The following is a 19,231-nucleotide window of genomic DNA, read 5'->3' as shown; positions in this document are numbered from 1 at the left end:
AAACAACTCACTGGCCAGGTGCAGTGGCTCACGCCTGTAATCCCAGCACTTTGGGGAGCAGGTGGATCACGTGAGGTCGGGAATTCAAGACCAGCCTGACCAACATAGAGAAACCCTATCTCTACTAAAAATACAAAATTAGCCAGGCATGGTGGTGCATGCCTGTAATCCCAGCTACTTAGGAGGCTGAGGCAGGAGAATCACTTGAACCCAGGAGGCAGAGGTTGCAGTGAGCTGAGATTGTGCCATTGTATTCCAGCCCAGGCAACAAGAGCGAAACTCTGTCTCAAAACAAACAAACAAAGAAAAAAATCAAATCACCTAGAACCAACTTTAAGGCTCAACTCATACCATGTCATTCTATCTGCCTTGGGCTTATTAACCTTTCAGGAATGCCAAGAGATGTCCTATTTATCCTGCGGTAGAACTGTCTATACATACTTGAAATTTAGATAGATTCTTTGTGTATTTAGAGGCACAACAGCAAAGGTGACCTAACTCCTGCCCAGCGGGTCTACACCTGACTTGCCAGCAGCATCTCAGAGCAACCAGTCTTTCATCTCAAGCTGACAACTAGCAAACTGAAGCCTTCTTGAACTTGCAGGGAACTCAGTCCTCTATGCTCCCTCTCCTCCTCCTACCACGACAACAGGGCATGTTTCACTAACTAGACCATGAAGAATCAAATAATCAAAAGATTTTAGTTCAAGTTCCAGCTCTGTCCCCTGACTAGGAGTGCAACTTGAGCCTCAGTTTCTTGAAATATAAAATGGAACTAACAACAACACTCACAGCATCAGTTAAGCCTATGATGTGCTCAGGAGGGAGGGCAGTGTTTTATGAGCAGTACAGGCTTGCACAGATGAAGTATGATTATGATCATTACTGCCTGTAGCCAGAGCCTGCTTCCCCTGGCTTGTCTTTGCGTGTATTGTTTTAGCCGCCTCAGAATTGATGGAGTTTGAGTTGCCTATTGGTATAAGCCTATTTTTTAAAATCATCTGAGTCTGACTCAAATAGGAATGTTCAAGATTTTCTTCCAGAATGAATTCCAGATTGCTGCAGTGTCTGTCTCTGGCTCCCGTCAGACAGACACAGCAGGTCCTGCCAAAAGACTCCTTGGGTGCCACATCATAGTGAGGAAGGGGCAGGGAAGAGGGGGGAGTTGAGGGAAGGAAAATCCCTCCTTGGCCCTTGCATGGGCAGACAACAGACCCCAAATGGACAGAGCCTACAATCCCATCTCCTCCGCCTGATGCCACGATCTTTTCGCAGGTCTTCTTCATTTTTTTGCCACCTGTCCCCCCAAGTTCCCAGTTACAACTTATTTTATCCAGAATCTACTTCAACTTTTTTATGAATTCTAAGAAATTAACAGATGGGCATTTTAGAACTAGGAAACAAAGAATGGGCTTGGATTCTGGGAGGTGGAGAGGCATCTATGGGACAGAGGCTTGGAAGCAGGGTAGCTGGGTTTAAATCCAGACCTGGTCACAAGGACTTGGGAGAACTCAGGCTGCCTTCAACGCACTGCTCAGTTTTTGCATCAGTCAAGTGGGAAGAATATTAACTATTGTAGGGATTAAAGGAGATAAGTACCACACAAATGTTCCTACACAAAGAAAACTTTGGCCTCAGTTTTCCCAAAAGTCAATTACTAAAGCAATTTCCTGTGAAGATAAAAAGAGAGATAGAAAATCCTGCCAGAAACTTGAATTTCAACAGCTACAGCCTTGAGCATATACATTTAACCCCAAATTTTCCAGACATGAAGGCAGAGGGAAAGAAGGTATGATATATAGGTCCCTTTGTATCCTAAGAGACTATCTATTCTGGAGCAGGAAATTTCTTGGCATTACGTTCTAAGAGAAATTGATCAGTAAGAAAACACATTATGCACACACACGCACACACACACATCCCTTTCCAAAGGAAGGCTGCAGTTGTTAAAAAGAAATACTGTCCCATTTTTCCAGAAAGAGAGCGGTATAAGAAAGATGACAACATCACTGATGTTCAGAATGAGGGTTTATTGCTGCCTCTAATATGCTTGATTTTAAATGCCACAGACCCCTGAATAGGCTGTGGCAATGACAGAATGTTCTGTCAGCAGATCCTGGAGGGACTGACATTCCTGATCAAATCCATGGTGTGGGCATTAACCTTCCAGTGTACCAACAACTCCCCAAAAAGGGAGGCCTCTAACATTAGCAGCCTGAAGGTGAAGCCATTACTGCATGTGAAGTGCACTTTCTGCTGAGAGGAGGTCTGGGGTATGTTTTCCACCTTTGGGTACACTTCCAGAACCACACACGCTTAAGCACTCTCTTCCCTTCCATCTCTTTCCTGGCCACGCTGCTTTCCTGTGCCACCCGAGACTTTAGCCAGTTGCCACCTCCTGCTGCCCAGCAGAGTGGGAAGTGCTTCTTGCCTTTATGTGCCTGTCTTGGTCTTGCCTGTCTCTGGTGACAGCATTCTAGCCCATGTGTCCAGACTCATGCTCCTCTGCTCCTTCCCTCTCTACCTAGGGTCTCTAGAGGCTTGTGTACCCTGTGGCTATACCCCTTCTCTCTGGGGCTGTTCCATGTAATCCCTGCGAGCCTCAGGACCAGGGACAGGGTCAGAGAAACGGCAAACTTTAAAGAGAAGCTGATCACCTGGTACCTGTGAGGTGCTACTCCCCAGGCAGCCCCTCTCATGTCCTTCTGCTTGTTCCTGATTCCAGAGGACCCAGCTCCAACTGCATTTTGCACAGAATCTTTGCACTGCTCAGTTTGTAAGTACAGATTCCTCCATGTAATCAGGTATCAACTAGCATTCCATCTGAAATGCATTTTTAAAGCTTTCTTCTCTCTGCCCTCCCTTTAATAAAAAGTGGAAAATTGGCTTTTTTCTTAGGGATATATATCAGACGACAAACATTTCTAGAGAGTGACTTGAGAATTCCAGCAAAAACTTTTTTTTGAGACAGGGTCTTGTTCTGTCACCCAGGCTAGAGTACAGTGGCATAACCATGGCTCACTGCAGCCTCAACCTCCTGGGCTCAAGTAATCCTCCCGCCTCAGCCTCCCAAGTAGCCGGAACTACAGGCATGCACCATCATGCCTGGGTAATTTAAAAATTATTAGTAGAGACAAAGTCCCACCATGTTATCCAGGCTGGCCTCAAACTCCTGAATTCAAGTGATCCTCCCATCTCAGCCTCCCAAAGTGCTGGGATTACAGGCGTGAGCCATGTGCCCAGCCTCAAAAAGTTTTTAAAAATTTTTATTTATTTTGTTCTTCTTTCTTCTTTTCCCTCAGGTTTCCTGCCTTTAAGCCAAAAGCTTTTAAGACTGATTTTTGTTCAAAGTGTTAAGACGAAGTAGTATCTCAGCAAATAAAGACCCTTGCCATCCAAAAACAAATGCAAGTGGTTTTTGATTCCCTAGAAGTACTGTGCTGGAAAATGAAAGAAAGAAGGGAAACATAAAAATCAACTCTATTGTAACAGAACTACAACTGAACAGAAAATTAGCACCCTGGTGTACACATCATAAATGAGCAGACAGCTCTTCCAGTCACTACAGCAGAAGGCAATTAGTATGCCAGGATTAAATTCAGATCTAGAGCCAAAGTACTGCCTCACTGGTCTAGAACAAGGCTGCGAGGCTGTACTGCACCCCCTCCCCACCTCAAAATTGTAACTGTTGACCAACAGAACCAAGGAACAAGTCACGTGAAGAGATGATTGTTTCCTCCACAGTGTCTGCCTACAAGCCCAGGGCTCTATACTTCTAGTTTCCTTTAAAATAACCCCTTATCCATCCATCATCCAAAGACTTTCTTCATCTATTTAAGCTATGTACACTGTCACCCAGGGTGGCAACTTTATTGCAGAAACAATACCTAAAAACAGCTACTTCCAAGTAAAACCTGGATGGAGAAGGGAGGAAACAAATAGGGGCTGGTAGGAAACCCAAAAGCAACCAATCACCTGTAGTTCAGTTAATAGAAATGTAACCATATCGGTTTCCTGGTTTTGATAACATACTCTGGTTATACTAAGATGTTATCATTGGCTGGGCATGGTGGCTCACGCCTGTAATCCAAGCGCTTTGGAGGCCAAGACAGGTGGATCACCTGAGGTCGGGAGTTTAAGACCAGCCTGACCAACATGGTGAAACCCCGTCTTTATAAAAAAAAAAAAAAAAAAAGAAGTTAAAAAGATGTTATCATTGAGGGCAGCAGAGGAGGGTATATAGAACAGCTCTGTGTTATTTTTGCAACTTCTTCTAAGTCTAAAATTATTTCAAAATTTAAGAAAACTACCAATCAAGGGTCATTTTTTAGGAGGTTAAAGGATTGACGCCAATAATGACTTCAATAAACCCTTTCTAATTGCTTAGTGTTTCAAAACCACCTTTAGCTTTTGACCACTCTCAATATGCTTTACTTTCCAGTTTATGTCCTTTCTTAAGGAATATATGATATTTGTTAGGGATTTTCTAAGGTTCTTATCCTGACATGTAGTTTTCAGTATTGAAATAAAATGGAAAACATGATCCTATATTTACACAAAATCCTGCTTAAAGTTTGGCAGTCTTTCAAAAAGTTAAACATAGAATTACCACATGACCCAGCAATTCCACTCCTAGCTATAGACCCCAGATTATTGAAAACATATGTACCCACAGTAGTGTGTACATGAATGTTCATAGCAGCATTAGTCATAATTGCCCAAAAGTATAGGATGTTAACTGTGAGTTTATTTAAAAAAAAAAAAGAAAGAAAGAAAAAAGAAAAAAGAATTGTCCCACAGTAGAAACAGCCCAAATGTTCACCAACTAAAATGTAGTATATCTATACATACACAGTGGAATATTATTTGGCCATAAAAAGGGATGAAGTACATGCTACAACATGGATGAACCTTGAAACATTCTGCTAAGTGAAAGAAACCAGCTAAAAGAGCCACATATTATATGATGTATAGGAAACGTCCAGAATATGCAAAACTATATAGAGAGAAAGTAGAAGGGTGGATTCCAGGGGCTGAAAGGGGAGGGTGGGAGATGGAGGGGTAAACAGTACCTGTTCATGGGTATGGGACTTCTTTTCGGAAAATGTTCTGAAATTAGATGGTGGTGTTGACTGTACAACCTTGCAAATATGCTAAGAACCCACTAAATTATACACTTTAAAATGGTGAATTGTATGGTCTGTGAATTATATCTCAATGTAAAAAAAGAATGAAAAAGCCCTGCTTAAAGTAGACAAAAATCATTTTTAATTTTTATTTCCATCCTGAGATTTACCCTGGAACAATTACTTTGCCTTCATGAAATGTCTTTCATGTTGCGCTGAGGCTTGTCCTTGACTAATCTGCGATACGGCTGGCAAAGTCTTATATTTCACTCAACAAATAACTATTATGAGGCATGGCAGGGGGGAGGGCGAGGGAGGAGACACAAAAGCATTTCTAAAAATATATAATGGAGGTCCAGTGTGGTGGCTCACGCTTGTAATCCTAGCACTTTGGGAGGCCAAGGTGGACAGATCATTTGATACCAGAAGTTCGAAACCAGCCTGATCAGCATGGTGAAACCCTGTTTCTACTAAAAATATAAAAATTAGCCAGGTATGGTAGTGGGCAGCTGTAGTTCCAGCTACTCAGGAGGCTGAGGCATAAGAATCACTTGAACCTGGGAGACTGCAGTGAGCTGAAATCATGTCACTGCACTCTAGCCTGGGTGACAAGCAAGACTCTGTCTCAAAAAAAAAAAAGTATACACACACACACGTGTGTGTGAATATATATATTTTTCATTATATATGTATATATACCTGAAATATGTATGTATACATATGTATAAGTGTGTGTGTGTGTATATATATATATACACACATACGTGTGTGTGTGTGATGTATATATATATTTCAGGTATATATACATACATAATGGAAAAACCAACCCTTATATACCAGAAAGCCCTCCCCAGAGTCAGGGGGGAATTTCCCTGAGGTAAATATGCATTTTGCATAACTGAAAATTTTGCTAACTGTAACATAACATTTTCCTCTCCCCACAAAGACATACTTGGGGTTTGCCTGTACTCCCCTTTTGTAAATGTTAAAATTATGTTTTCAAAATTTTAAGAGGCATCATTAGTTTCAAGTGTTTCTATATTTGGGAAACATATTCACAATGCTTGTAGGTCTTAGGAACTCATATTTTCATCAGATCTCTTCCTGGTCTTTGTCTCTTCAGACTGAACTCTCTTCATCGTCTGGGTATGTTTTCAGCAGGCAGTCAGCCCCTCCATCTGCTTGATCCCCCAGCACTGGGCTCTCCACGTTGACACCTTCTTCAAGACACAGCTGCACACAGCACCCACGCTGTGGTTTTGGATAAACATAGGGTCATGGTTTCCATTTTATTTCTAATACCAGAAACCATATCATAGTGCTTAGCAGGAGATGTAACTATGCCAAATAAGAACGATTTTTTTCTTTAATTGAGCATATGTTAAGTTTTATGCATAAATATGGATTGTATACAAACCTGCTCAAACCATTACTCACATGGCTTGGTTTTTATTTTCAGACTGGAGCCTCAAACTCCTGGGTTCAAGGGACCCTCCCACCTCAGTCTCCCCCGTAGCAAAGGGGTCTCATGTTGCCCAGGCTGATCTCAGATTCCTGACCTCAACTGAACCTCTCTCCTCAGCCTCCCAAACCGCTGAGATTACAGGCATAAGCCACTGCACCCAGCCTTCAAATCACTCTCTAACTCTACTATGGGGGCTGCTGTAAAGGCCAGTTGATAATCAAGCCAACCATCTCTGCTCACACTCTCACCTTAATTCTGATTTTAAAACTGGAATTATTAAAGTGCTGACATCTTTGGATTTGTGTGATGCAACTCTTTCCTACGTTGTCTACCTAAAGAGTGATGATTTGCCACCATAAGGGATACTTCTTGGAGAGAACACTACAGGCTTTAAGAGCTATTCTAGATGAGGAGTTCCAAAAATGTAAGCTAAAACCTCCCTCCACAATGACTCCGAAACTACCAACTCTTTTGGAGGTGTGAATTCTGTCCTCATTTTCAAAGATTATTGAATGAAAATAGTACATTATAAATATATTATGATAATAAGTAGATGAAAAATATAGAGGTAAATAAAGGCAGAGGATATAGTAAAAATGAAAAATAATATTATGTTAAAGTGGATTATTTTTCTGGAATTTTATGTTATTTCTATACTGTTACTACAGTAAGAAAAGGATACGGCATTCACATTAGTCAATACACTATTCTTATACAACACAATGTTCCAACATCTTAACAGTCTACAACAACTCCTATATTCCCTTTAGGTCCAAACCCTTGACCCTGAGCCTGTCTTTATATAAGATATTTCTCTTTCCCAGAGGACATTACCAACCATCTCCCCTCATAAAGGCTCAGGGCTCAGGGCACAGCTGACATTTTAACTTTCTTTCTTTTTTTTTTTTTTGAGAGGGAGTTTCGCTTTTGTTGCCCAGGCTGGAGTGCAATGGCGCAATCTCAGCTCACTGCAACCTCTGCCTCCTAGGTTCAAATGATTCTCCTGCCTCAGCCTCCCAAGTAGCTGGGATTACAGGCATGCTCCACCACACCCAGCTAATTTTGTATTTTTAGTAGAGATGGGGTTTCTCCATGTTGGTCAGGCTAGTCTTGAACTCCTGACCTCGGGTGATCTGCCCTTCTTGGCCTCCGAAAGTGCTGGGATTACAGGCGTGAGTCACCATACCCGGCCTCAGCTGACTTTTTTCTACCCACTCACACAGCTTTGTAAGAGTTCCCTTCCTTTTATCTCTCAACATAGTATCTCACCAAACAAAAAGGCTGAGTGTCGCTTACAGTGAGAAGGTTTGCAAAAATCCTAACTTCAGTTAATCTCAACACTGATTCCTGGGTAGGCAATCCAGTAGTTTAGGTTTTTCTATCCAAGCAGGGCCATCTTACACGGTTCTTTTGTTTCTCATTTTCAAGACAATTAAAATAGACAAAATAAAACATTTCTCAACTATATGATGACTTAGAGCTCTTTCTTTAAAAACTCATGGTGCAGACCATACAATGTCAGCCACAGCAACAACAACGAGCTTTACTAAGTGCTTACCACGTGCAGCATTGTATTAAATACATTTTTGAGGTACTGAGCATCCCCAGTCAAACCTCCAACTGGCACCCTTGGCCATTTCTCTTTGAAAATACAATTTTAACTTTGAAAAGTTCACTGATACAAAAAGTCCCATTTAAGCCTTTGAACATGGCTGTGAGGAACAAAGGTGACAAAGACCCTAAGATGCTGATAGATGGAGTAACTTGCCAAGGGCCTCGGAGCTAGGGACAGAGCCAGAGCTAGAACCCAAGAGAGCCAGCCAGATCCATAATCTTTCTGCTGCTACAAGGTGCTCTGGAGGCATAACCGTCTACATAAACCATCTACAAATAGTTATTGCCAATGGTTTCCTAGACCATGGGATGGAAGAAACGGCTAAAATTCAGTGAAATGTGAAAAAACCTGTCCCTTCCCAATAGTGTGATACTTTCCAATTTAGTCACATGCACATCCAACCTTTTGACATTGCAAGGCTTCTAATATCCAGAATATTAGATGATAAAAGTGATGAACTAGAAACAATCATGGGTTTGTGGTTACCAAGACCTGGGGCTGAATGGATTCACCACCAACTAAGAGACCTTTAGCAGGTTGTTTCATCATGTGTAAAATGAGAGCTACCTGGCCAGGCACAGTGGTTCGTGCCTATAATCCCGGCACTTTGGTAGGCCAAGGAGGGTAGATCACTTGAGCTCAGGAGTTCAAGACCGGCCTGGCCAACATGGTAAAACCCCATCTCTACCAAAAATACAAAATAAAAAAAAATTAGCTGGGGGTGGTGGTGCATGCCCAGCTACTAGGGAGGCTGAAAGAGGAGAATCGCTTGAACCTGGGAGGCGGAGGTTGCAGTGGGCCAAAGACTGTGCCATTGCACTCTAGCCTGGGTGACAGAGCGATACTCCATCTTGAAAAAAAAAAAAGATAGCTACCTTAAGGTAGGTGAAGTGTTTAGCACATAGTAGATGTGCAAAACTGTTTCTTTATATTACATTATAAGTAATTATATTACCGTTTCCTTATTTTAAGCAGCTGTCAGGCTTGCAAGGCCCCAGGGTCACAAAACAAAATATCTCCACTCTAAAAGTGTGTCCTTTCAGAATGCTACAGACTCAAATGGAATTTGTAACAGGAAAAAACACTTTTTCCTAAAAGTAGCGTGTTTCCTGAAAGTAGCGTGTTTCCTGAGCAAGTTGCATTCACTAGGGAGTATATCTACCAGCATCCTCCTAGAATAAACTACAGCATTATTCACAATAGTCAAAAGTTGAAGCAACCTAAATCTCTGCTGACAGATGAATGAATAAACAAAATGTGGTACACCCACACAATGAAATATTACTCAGCCGAAAAAGGAATGAAGTTCTGACACATGCCAAAATATGCATGAACCTTGAAAACATTACACTTACTGAAATAAGTCAAATGTCAAAGGACAGATACTGGACGATTCTACTTAGGGCAGGTACTTGGATTAGTCAAGTTTGGAGTAGGACAGTAGAGTGGCCATCCATTACACCTTGAATGACTGTAATTTCTACCATCAATTGCTCCCTGATTTAAACAAAATTAAAAAATAAAAATAAATGAAAAATAAAAAATAAAGTAGAATGCCAGTTACCAAGGACCAAGGGAAAGAGAGAATGAGGAGTTAATGTTTAATGGGTATAGATTTTCTGTTTAGGATGATGAAAAGGTTCTGGAAATAGATAGCGGTGATGCTTATACAATATTGTGAATGTACTTAATGCTGCTGAACTGTACACTTAAAAATCCTTAAAATGGCAAATGTTATGTATATTTCACCACAACTGTTTAAAAGTAGCAAATATATTCCTCTGTCCACAGGAGGCTATCCACAGACACATTGATAAGAACATACTCTGCTTCCTGAGTCTGAGCTTCGCCTCCCCATCAGCATCTTGCTCCGATCTCAGCCTGGCCTGACTCATTGCCCCATTATTAACAAGTTCCACCTTGCTCATGGACCCTCCTGAGCCCAGAGCACCCAGTCCTTACTGTGGGCAACTCACCCGGCCGGAGGTTCACGGCAATTTCCTGCGGTGTCATCTGAATGACATCCCAGCCCGCTGAGCCGGAACCTTTGCTGCTGAGGGGCAGGCTCCGCAGGACACGGGAGCTGCTGGCTGGGCTCTCCATCTGGCCTCCACAACCATTTCTCACAAGGTTTGCCCTCAAATCACACCGAGAGATGACTGACCGTGGGCTGCCAAAGTCCTAGGCAGGGAAACAGAGGAAGAGAGCAGGAGGTGGTCAGGGTGTCTCCCGAAAACATCGCATGTCATGGCCACATCTCCATCCAGTTCACCTTAAATTCTCTACATTCCATTTTCATTGTCTGAAAATGGAGGAAATGGTAATCCCTATCCCAGATGCCTCACCGAATATTGTAAGGATTAACTGAGCTGCTGTATATGAAAGCATTTTGTAAACTGTAAACACATAACAAAAATGTTCAGTTTCATTCTTATTTTGATGGTTAAAATGCTCCGAACTGCCTACATGATTAGCAAGGAAAATTGAAACAATCAAAAGTTTTATAGCTAAATTTTTTAAAAAGTTGCTATATATTGCTAGGTGTGGTGGCTCATGCCTGTAATCCCAGTTACTTGGGAGGTTTAGGTGGGAGGATCGCTTGAGATCAAGAGTTTGAGACCAGCCTGGGCAACATAATGAGACTGCATCTCTAAAAATAAATAAATAAGTAAATGAAATAATATATAGTTAAACAAATAAGATGACATATAAGTGGCTGAAAAGTCTTCCCCCGGGCATTCAAGAGTTAACCTTTGAGCTATTCACTCATTATCTTTTACGGCCACTGGATGCTGAATCATCATTCAGGAAAACAACATGGCAGTACAGGTCATATCCACTGACCCAGTGCTCTACTCCAAGAAACTTCTTAGAAGAAAATCAGCCAAAGAGAAAGGAAGCATTCTATGTGATATACATTATAACATTATTTATAATATAATCTTTAAAACTTGCAAACCTAAATCCTTAAACCATAAGAATAACATAGCATATCACTTCAATAGATGACACTCATTACTAATAATTACAGGGTGTAAAAAGAAATTTAAAACATTTACACTAAGGAAGAAAAAACCCCAGAATATAGAATTATATTTATTAGAATTTGAAAGAACAATTTAAAATGAGGTGTTATAGTAAAGGGACGAAAACATTTTTGCTTTTATCTTTGTTGTTTGTATGATAATGACACATTGATAAGAAAAATCTTTCTTTGGGTTTGGGAGAAAGCTGGTCATCAGAACGACCCAATCTCATTTGGGACACCAGGAGGTTAAAGTATTAATTTTAAAATGAAACAATATACTTTGTTATAAAACATGAAGTCTCCCAGGTCATTTCCGGCAAAAGGGATTTTAATGGCAAAGCAAGCCCAGCCTTCTCTCTGAGCACCTTTTCACTGGCAAATGTGAAAAACAAGATCACCCCCTCCGGCAGGCAGGAGGCCAGTGCCGTCTTATGAGACTTCATGGAGGAGTTAGGACACTGATCTCTTCCTCTTCCTGCAGGAACACTTTGCCAGAAGCCTCACGTGAGTCAGCATCCCTTGACCACTTTGTTAGAAGCCAGACTGCTGGCAGAGGCACAAAAATCAGAGGAATGCACCCTCCCTCAAGGTCTCAGATGTCCTGGAACTACCCAATGCCCTTTAGAATCCTTGTAAAATTCAAGAGAAAGAAGTCAGCCTGGTGTGGTGGCTCACACCTGTAATCCCAGCACTTTGAGAGGCTGAGGCAGGAGGATCATTTAAGCCAGGATTTCAAGGCTGCAGTAAACTGCGATTGTGCCACTGCACTCCAGCCTGGGTGACAGAGCAAGAGCTTGTCTCAGAAAAACAAAAAACAAACACAGAAAAGAACAGGAAGTCAAGAAGACTCTGCAGTGGTTTTAAATAAGTAAAATCAGATGTACTGTCCTAAGCCTATGGTATGTTTGTTTGTTTTCTAGGTGTCTTTTTTTTAAATAAGTTTTTTATTTGTGCATTAAATCCCCGAGGATCTTGCCTGTCAACAACCTCCAGGACTACACCATAAGTGGCTCCATAAACACTTGTTGTGGAACAAGGTTAGAAAAATGAGTTTTCTGGTCAGACATGGCTCATGCCAGCATTTTGGGAGCCTGAGGCAGGAGGATCGCTTGAGCCCTGCAGCTCAAGTATGTGTGTGTGTGTGGGTGTGTGTGTATATATATACACACACACACACACACACACACACACACACACACACACACACACATATATTATTCTGGCCTTAAATTTAAAAGCAGAGCTTTCCAAGTGGGGTTCCAGGTGGTCAAGCTTGGCTCTGATAGAGCAGTTCTAGTGAAGCAGAGAGAAGAAAATTTGCACAGGGGTTGGGGAAGGGAGGGGTAACGACCTGAGGCCCTGCCAGTTTGGGTCTGCTGTCTTGAGCTGTCTGAAGTAGATGTCTAATTAGGTTTCCAGAGCTTGAAGAGCACAGGGGCTTGCCTGCCCAGTGCTTACTTTGCTAGTGAATTTCTGAATTTCTCACTGGCAACCTGAGCCCTGCAATCCAGCCCCTCTGCTTCTGAGGAGCTGACTATACTTGGCCCAGTTCTGTTTGTCAAGGTGCACCTGTTTTGATCAGTCCAGTGCACAGCCCCACCACCAGGATGGCAATGGAAGCATGGTCAGTCTCCTTAGAGTGATGGGAACCCCTGACACCCCTCCCACTGGTCTGGACCAGCTTATAGTCTGGAATAGACCAGGGCACAGGGCCAACCTGCTTCATCTAAGCAGGAGGCAGGTACACAATTCCATGCCTCCTGAGATGATCCCCCACTGCTGGGATACCTGTACTGTTAGTGAACTTCATCTGAGCTTCCCAACATTCTGCTCAAAGAGATTTTTGATGGACACTACCCATCATTGATGAAGGACTTGTACAGGGCCAAATGTACCTGCTGGGACCATCAGAAGACTTAAAGCCCAAATCATATTTCCCAGAACTGAAGAACTCTGAGGCAGCCAGGTCAGTGCCAATTACAACCTTAAGAGTGTTGCTGGCTTCCCCAAGTGCACACTGTAGCAGCTCTGGGGCTTCATTATTCTCTAGGATGTTCCGAGTAAAGCCCTCTTCATGCCCGTCATTGGTAGCAGCTTTCCCATGTTTCTCCTTAAAAAAATTCTTCAGCTGAGGTTGTGATAAACCTCAACTCCAAAGCACACGACGCTTCCCTGAAGTTAGCTTCACCACCAACAAGAATCATGGGCTCCTGTACTGTCATCTGGTTGCCAATGTGAAAACCACCATCACATTAAAGCTGCAACATGCAGGGTTGCATTGACTTCGGAAGTGCAGACCAAGTCAGCAACATGATGGTACAAAGGGACTCCCATTCTCAGCAGCTCCAGCCTTGGAGACAGCAAGGGACACCCCATATGCCATGTGGACCAAAGTTAGATTTCTTCTTAGTGCCATGCATCTCTATCCTCTATCATCAGTGTCAAAGTTCGTTTTCTTGCTACCTGGGGCAGGCTAGATGGCTTTATTGATGTGCTCAACAACTTTGAGATGTCTTTACCTATGTATCGAGTCCTGTCATTGACCCAGAGATCTAGGGACTCAGAGCCACTAGCTGAGGCACCACGGGGCATAGGAGCTCTGAGGGTAAGGCAGCTACCTCAATAGGGGAATTCCCCCAGGAGGTGAAGATCTCTTTTACGGAGTCTGAAAAATAGCTGTGACTAATTTCTTTTGATTGATTTATTTTTGGCTCAATAAGGAAGGAGTAAGCCATGACTGATTTTTAGCTGTAGGTTCATTTAGACCAAGAAAGGGAACTGAGAGTGCTGCAGACCTCAACAGAGGGAGATGGGCCACAAACCAAGAGCTTCGTCTCTATTCCGTGTGTTCTTTTCTAGGCAATTTTGTTTTTATTTTTATTTTTGAGACAGTCTCACTTTTGTCACCCAGGCTGGAGTGCAGTGGTGCGATCTCAGCTCACTACAACTTCTGCCTCCTGGGTTCAAGTGATCCTTCTGTCTCAGCCTCCTGAGTAGCTGGGATTACAAGCGTGTGCTACTATGCCTGGCTAATTTTTGTATTTTTAGTAGAGACAGTGTTTTGCCGTGTTGACCAGGCTGGTCTCAAACCCCTGACCTCAGGTTGGCTGCCCAAAGTGCTGGGATTACAGGCGTGAACCACAACGCGCAGACTAGATATTTTAATTTTGAACAAGGATAGATGCATATTTAAAGAGAGAAAACCAAAATGACAGAGACCAGGTACATATCTTGTAATGACTATGACCTTCTAGGTACACAAACATTATAAATCAAGAAAATGTTCCTTAATCCTTAATAGTTTAAGGTTAAAAAAAAAAAAAAAGGAAGAAAATGTCTTGATACCTATACTTCTAAGCTCTGAATTCAATAAATACAGACAACTCAAATCATAAAGCCTTGGAGAAAAGGCAGACTCATGATTTAGAAAATCCTCCTTCCTCAGCTAATTAATGCAGGAACAGAAAACCAAATCCCACGTTTTCACTTATTAGTGGGACCTAAACATTGAGCACCCAATGACATAAACATGGGAACAACAGATACTGTAAACTACTGGGGCGGGGGGGTTATGGGTCAAAAAACTACCTGTTGGGTACTATGTTCACTACTTGAGTACAATATCCCCATACAACAAACCTGCACATGTACCCCCTGTATCTAACATAAAAGTTGAAAGAAAAAAAAAATCCTCCTTACATGAATGACATCCTGATGTCTAAGCGTGTAAGAGCTTCGGATCCCAGAGACCTGACATTCGGACCCTCTGCCAGGTGTCAGACGTAGCAAGTTCCAAGGGGAAGGGCCCTTGACTGTATCACCTGGTGCCATGGCCTGGCTTCCACAGGGGGGGCTCAGAGGTCCACATGCCTAAGTTCACCCAAGAAGTCAAAGTTCATCTGGTCCAGGCTTCTTGGGCCCAAATCCAGTGCTCTTTGCCACATGTGCCTCCCATCTTAGCCAAGGCCACTGCCAAGTTCTACAGCAGGAAACGAACTTTGGGCACACAGATTCCATCCTTCTGAAGGCAGTATTTCTCTGCTGCCCCAAATACACAGATCTGTTACCTACCAAACATGAGGGATAAATATCCTCTTGCAGAGAAACAGGTACGGAGGGGCCTCAACCTATAGAAAAGGAGGGGGGACTTCATCTCAACAGGGAAAAATGGAAACTAGCTCTGGGATGGGCTTCTAATGGGACACAGCACAACAGCTTGCAGATGGCCCCAGTGCTCTATGCGGAAGAGGTTACCGCACACAAACAAAGCACTGATCCCTGGTCTCCAGAAATGCCCTCAACAAACTCTCCAAAGGAGAAAAGCAACAGAATGAGAACAGACACCTGAAGCATCCTGTGCAGCTTTTTGGTTTTTATTGAGAGACTGGGTCTCACTCTGTCACCCAGGCTGGAGTGCAGTGGTGTGATTGCCACTCACTGCAGCTTCAACTTCCCAGGCCCAAGTTTCTTCCCACCTCAGCCTCCCAAATAGCTGGGACTACAGGCACATGCCACCATACCCAACTTCGCTATGTTGACCAGGATGCTCTAGAACTCCTGGGCTCAAGCAATCCTCTTGCCTCAGCCTCCCAAAGTGCTGGTATCACAGGTATAAGCCACCAGGCCTGGTCTTTTGCTGCTTTTAGTCAGTAAATGGTAATAATACTTGTTAGAACACTGGTGTTTGCAACTTATTGTAAGCCACCATGCTCACGCACCCCATCATCACTGTTACATGGAGGGTAAGATGAGGTTTGCTATTTATTGTAACAATGTAACACCTGACTCCGTGTGTGTGTGTGTGTGTGTGTGTGTGTGTGTGTGTGTATTCCCTCTCAAAAACAAACAAACAACAACTATATATATATATATATATATACACACACATATGCATGCGCCATGTTGGCCAGGCTGGTCTTGAACTCCTGGGTTCGCCTGCTTCGGCCTCCCAAAATGCTGGGATTACAGGTGTCAGCCATAACACCCAGCTCCCCTACATATTTTTTTGCTAATCAAGATCTCTTTTCCTGCCATTAAGGCTAGTGCTCAATGGATACTCAGCTGTCCAGCATCATGGCCAGGGCATTCAGGTTCCTCTATGCCAGATCAGACATTACATTATTTGAGTGCCATCCTGCCTACCATTGCTGAAAGCTAAAACTCTAAAAAAGTGAAGGTGATTGTTTTGGGGGACAGGACAAATTCTTGTTTGTTTCTGAAACAGAGTAGAAGATTTGAGAAACTGTAGGCCCTTGAACAAAAGAAACCCAAGCAAGAAAGGAGGCCAGTATGCCCAATCCCTTCGATGAAGAGGGAAGAAACAAACTAGTAAACAGGCAGAGAGCCCACGGGAGAAGTGGACGCAGGCGGGGAGCTGGCTTCTTGCTGAGGCTGACCTTTCCGGCTGGGGTACGGCAGGGTCTGGCCACATGACCAGCCAAGCCTGCAGCCCCAACTTAGCAGAACCCTCAGGGATTTGAGGGCAAGGTAGCTGACGACAACCAAAATGTGTGCCAACAACACACTGCCACGTATACTCCCTGCCTGGGGGATGGAGAAAACCCTCTGCCAGCTTTCAATGGATTCATTTAATTCATTGAACAAATCTTTATGAAGTGTCTACAATAGGCCAATATTATTTCTTTCATTTAGTCTGACCACAAGGAGATGCTCTTTAAGGAATCTCTAGTTTATGTGAGCTGGATTGAATATTGATTCTTTTCATTTCAGTTGACCCATCTTGCTTCCCAGCCTCTCACCTGTCTCCCTCCTCATGATCCTACCTCCAATCCTACTGATGCTTCATTTCTTCTTCTTCACATCCACTTCCCCAGGCAAAGACCGCTCACCCCAGCCCAGGCTTCACTAGACTTCTGCCATGACCTGATCCCATTTCCACACATCCAAATACTTCAGGCCTCATTGTTCTTCTCCCTGTGAGATTTCCTCTCCACCTTGCCTAACGTGGTCCTCTCCCGGATTTCACAGCAGTTGGTACTGCCCACAGCCACACCATTTCAGAGCCTCATATTCACACCCTGAAAACCCCCCAACTTCTGCAAGCCCTAAGTGCAATCTCCCTGCCTTTCCCTCCTCTATTGCTTTCCCCAACCCTGCTTTGTGTTCTCACAGGGAGCACTCGTCCCTCAGCCTTGCCCACTTCTCCCAAACCACTGTCCTCTTGCAAGTGACACGAGCGTAAGCTGCCAGTATGCTGAGCCCATTCTCCCTTTCTTCTGGGGCACAAAGCGAGTCTCCCAGTTCTCACTGCACTTAGGCATTGCCATGTGACTGGATTTTAGGCAACAGTGTGAGTAGGAAGAATGTGGGCAACCCCTAGGCCCTGCCTTGAAAGCATCTGCACACTCTCTTCCAGGCACATTCCTCAAGACAACTGACTGGGTTGTAAAATTTACAATCTTAGGGCGAAGACAAAATGTCCATTTTAAAAAATCATAAACTGCTGGGGTTTGTGTATGTTGATACGGTTAGGCTTTGTGTCCCACCCAAACCTCATTTGAACTGTAATCCTTGTAATCCCCATAATCCTCACATGTCAAGGGAGAGGCCAAGTGGAGGTAACTGAATCATGGGGGTGGTTTCCCCCATGCTATTCTCTTGATGGTGAATGAGTTCTCATGAAATCTGATAGTTTTATAAGGGGCTCTTCCCCGTTTGCTTGGCACTTTTCCTTCCTGACACCTTGTGAAGTTGTCATGTCTTCTCTTCCACCATGGTTGTAAATTTCCTGAGGCCTCCCCAGCCATGTTGAACTGTGAGTCAATTAAACCTCTTTCCTTTATAAATTACCCAGTCTTGGGTATTTCCTTATAGCAATGTGAGAATGGACTAATATATGTGTCTTAAGCTGTGCTATACAAACAGCACCACAAGTGGCTGAGAAGTTGGCCGAGAAACAAATGGCCAAGGTTGTCTAGAACAAGGCAGGGAGTATGTTGCAGAGAAGCAGGGGCGGTGTGGACAGGCCAGGACAGGCAGAGGGCCACACATACTGGTCTCAGAGTAGTGGAGAGTCTGGCAACTCTGGACACAAAGGCAGAAAGTAAGTCTGAAACCCTCAGGTAAACCATGGTGAGAAAACAAAGGCAAGAGGTCAGACATAGTGGCTCACTGTCCGCAATCCCAGCACATTGGGAAGCTGAGGCGAGACGATCACTTGAGCCCAGGAGTTTAAGACCAGCCTGAGCAACATTGAGACCTGTTCTCAGCAAAAATTAAAATTAAAAAAAATTTAAAAACTGTCCTAGTGTTGTGGGATAGGCCTGTAGTCCCAGTTACTCGGGAGGCTAAGGTGAGAGGATCATTTGAGTCTGAGAGATTGAGGCTGCAGTGAGCTATGATCACACCACTGCACTGTAGCCTGGGCAAGAGAATAAAACCCTGTATCCAAAAATAAATAAACTAAATAATTAAAAATGAAAAAAAAAAAAAGAAAACAAAGCCAAGAGAGCTAGGGCTGATGTGGCATAGAGCCAACTGAGAGAGAACCAGCAAGAGCACTGTGCAGGGGGTTGTGGGGAAGGACATGGGTGAACTCGCACATGATATCTGTGGGAGGAGACGGAGCCAGGAGCCGTGGAATTAGGTTACAAGGGATGTGAAATGCAGGGATAAGGAGTCCCCATTCCCACCTCAAGTAAAATAAGGGGAAAATGGAATCTAGAGCAGGGGAATCGCCATGGAATGTGCCATGGGATTCATCCTCATAGTTGGGAACCTGGCCCTCACCGGCTGTCTTCTGGGCAGCAATACTCAGTGTACACACACATCATATGCTCATTACTTCTTTGATGATGTCCCAGGATATACAGTTAAGAAGGCACCCAGCCACACTTATTCTGTCTTGCTAAGGGGCTGGAGCTGATCAAAACCATTCATGGCCAGGTGTGGTGGCTCACACCTATAATCCCAGCACTTTGGGAGGCAGAGGCAGGCAGATCACTTGAGCCTAGGAGTTCAAGACCAGCCTGGGCAAC

At 43.5% G+C, this 19,231-nt stretch overlaps 1 protein-coding gene across 1 annotated transcript in view; it reads right to left on the bottom strand.

The window, feature by feature from the left end:
- Positions 1–19,231, bottom strand: part of ITGB5 (integrin subunit beta 5) — a 125,359-nt gene that overhangs the window by 88,887 nt on the left and 17,241 nt on the right. Inside the window, exon 3 of the mRNA XM_012473867.3 lies at positions 10,183–10,387. Coding sequence (XP_012329290.2) covers positions 10,183–10,309 — 127 coding nt within the window. The 5' untranslated portion in view covers positions 10,310–10,387. The remainder of the gene's footprint in view (positions 1–10,182; positions 10,388–19,231) is intronic.

Source organism: Aotus nancymaae, unplaced genomic scaffold (assembly GCF_030222135.1).
Source record: "Aotus nancymaae isolate 86718 unplaced genomic scaffold, 86718_ANA_hifiasm-v0.15.2.pri h1tg000046l, whole genome shotgun sequence".
Taxonomy (NCBI): domain Eukaryota; kingdom Metazoa; phylum Chordata; class Mammalia; order Primates; family Aotidae; genus Aotus; species Aotus nancymaae.
The sequence above is the reverse complement of the archived record's forward strand: the minus strand, read 5'-3'. Positions and strand labels throughout refer to the sequence as shown.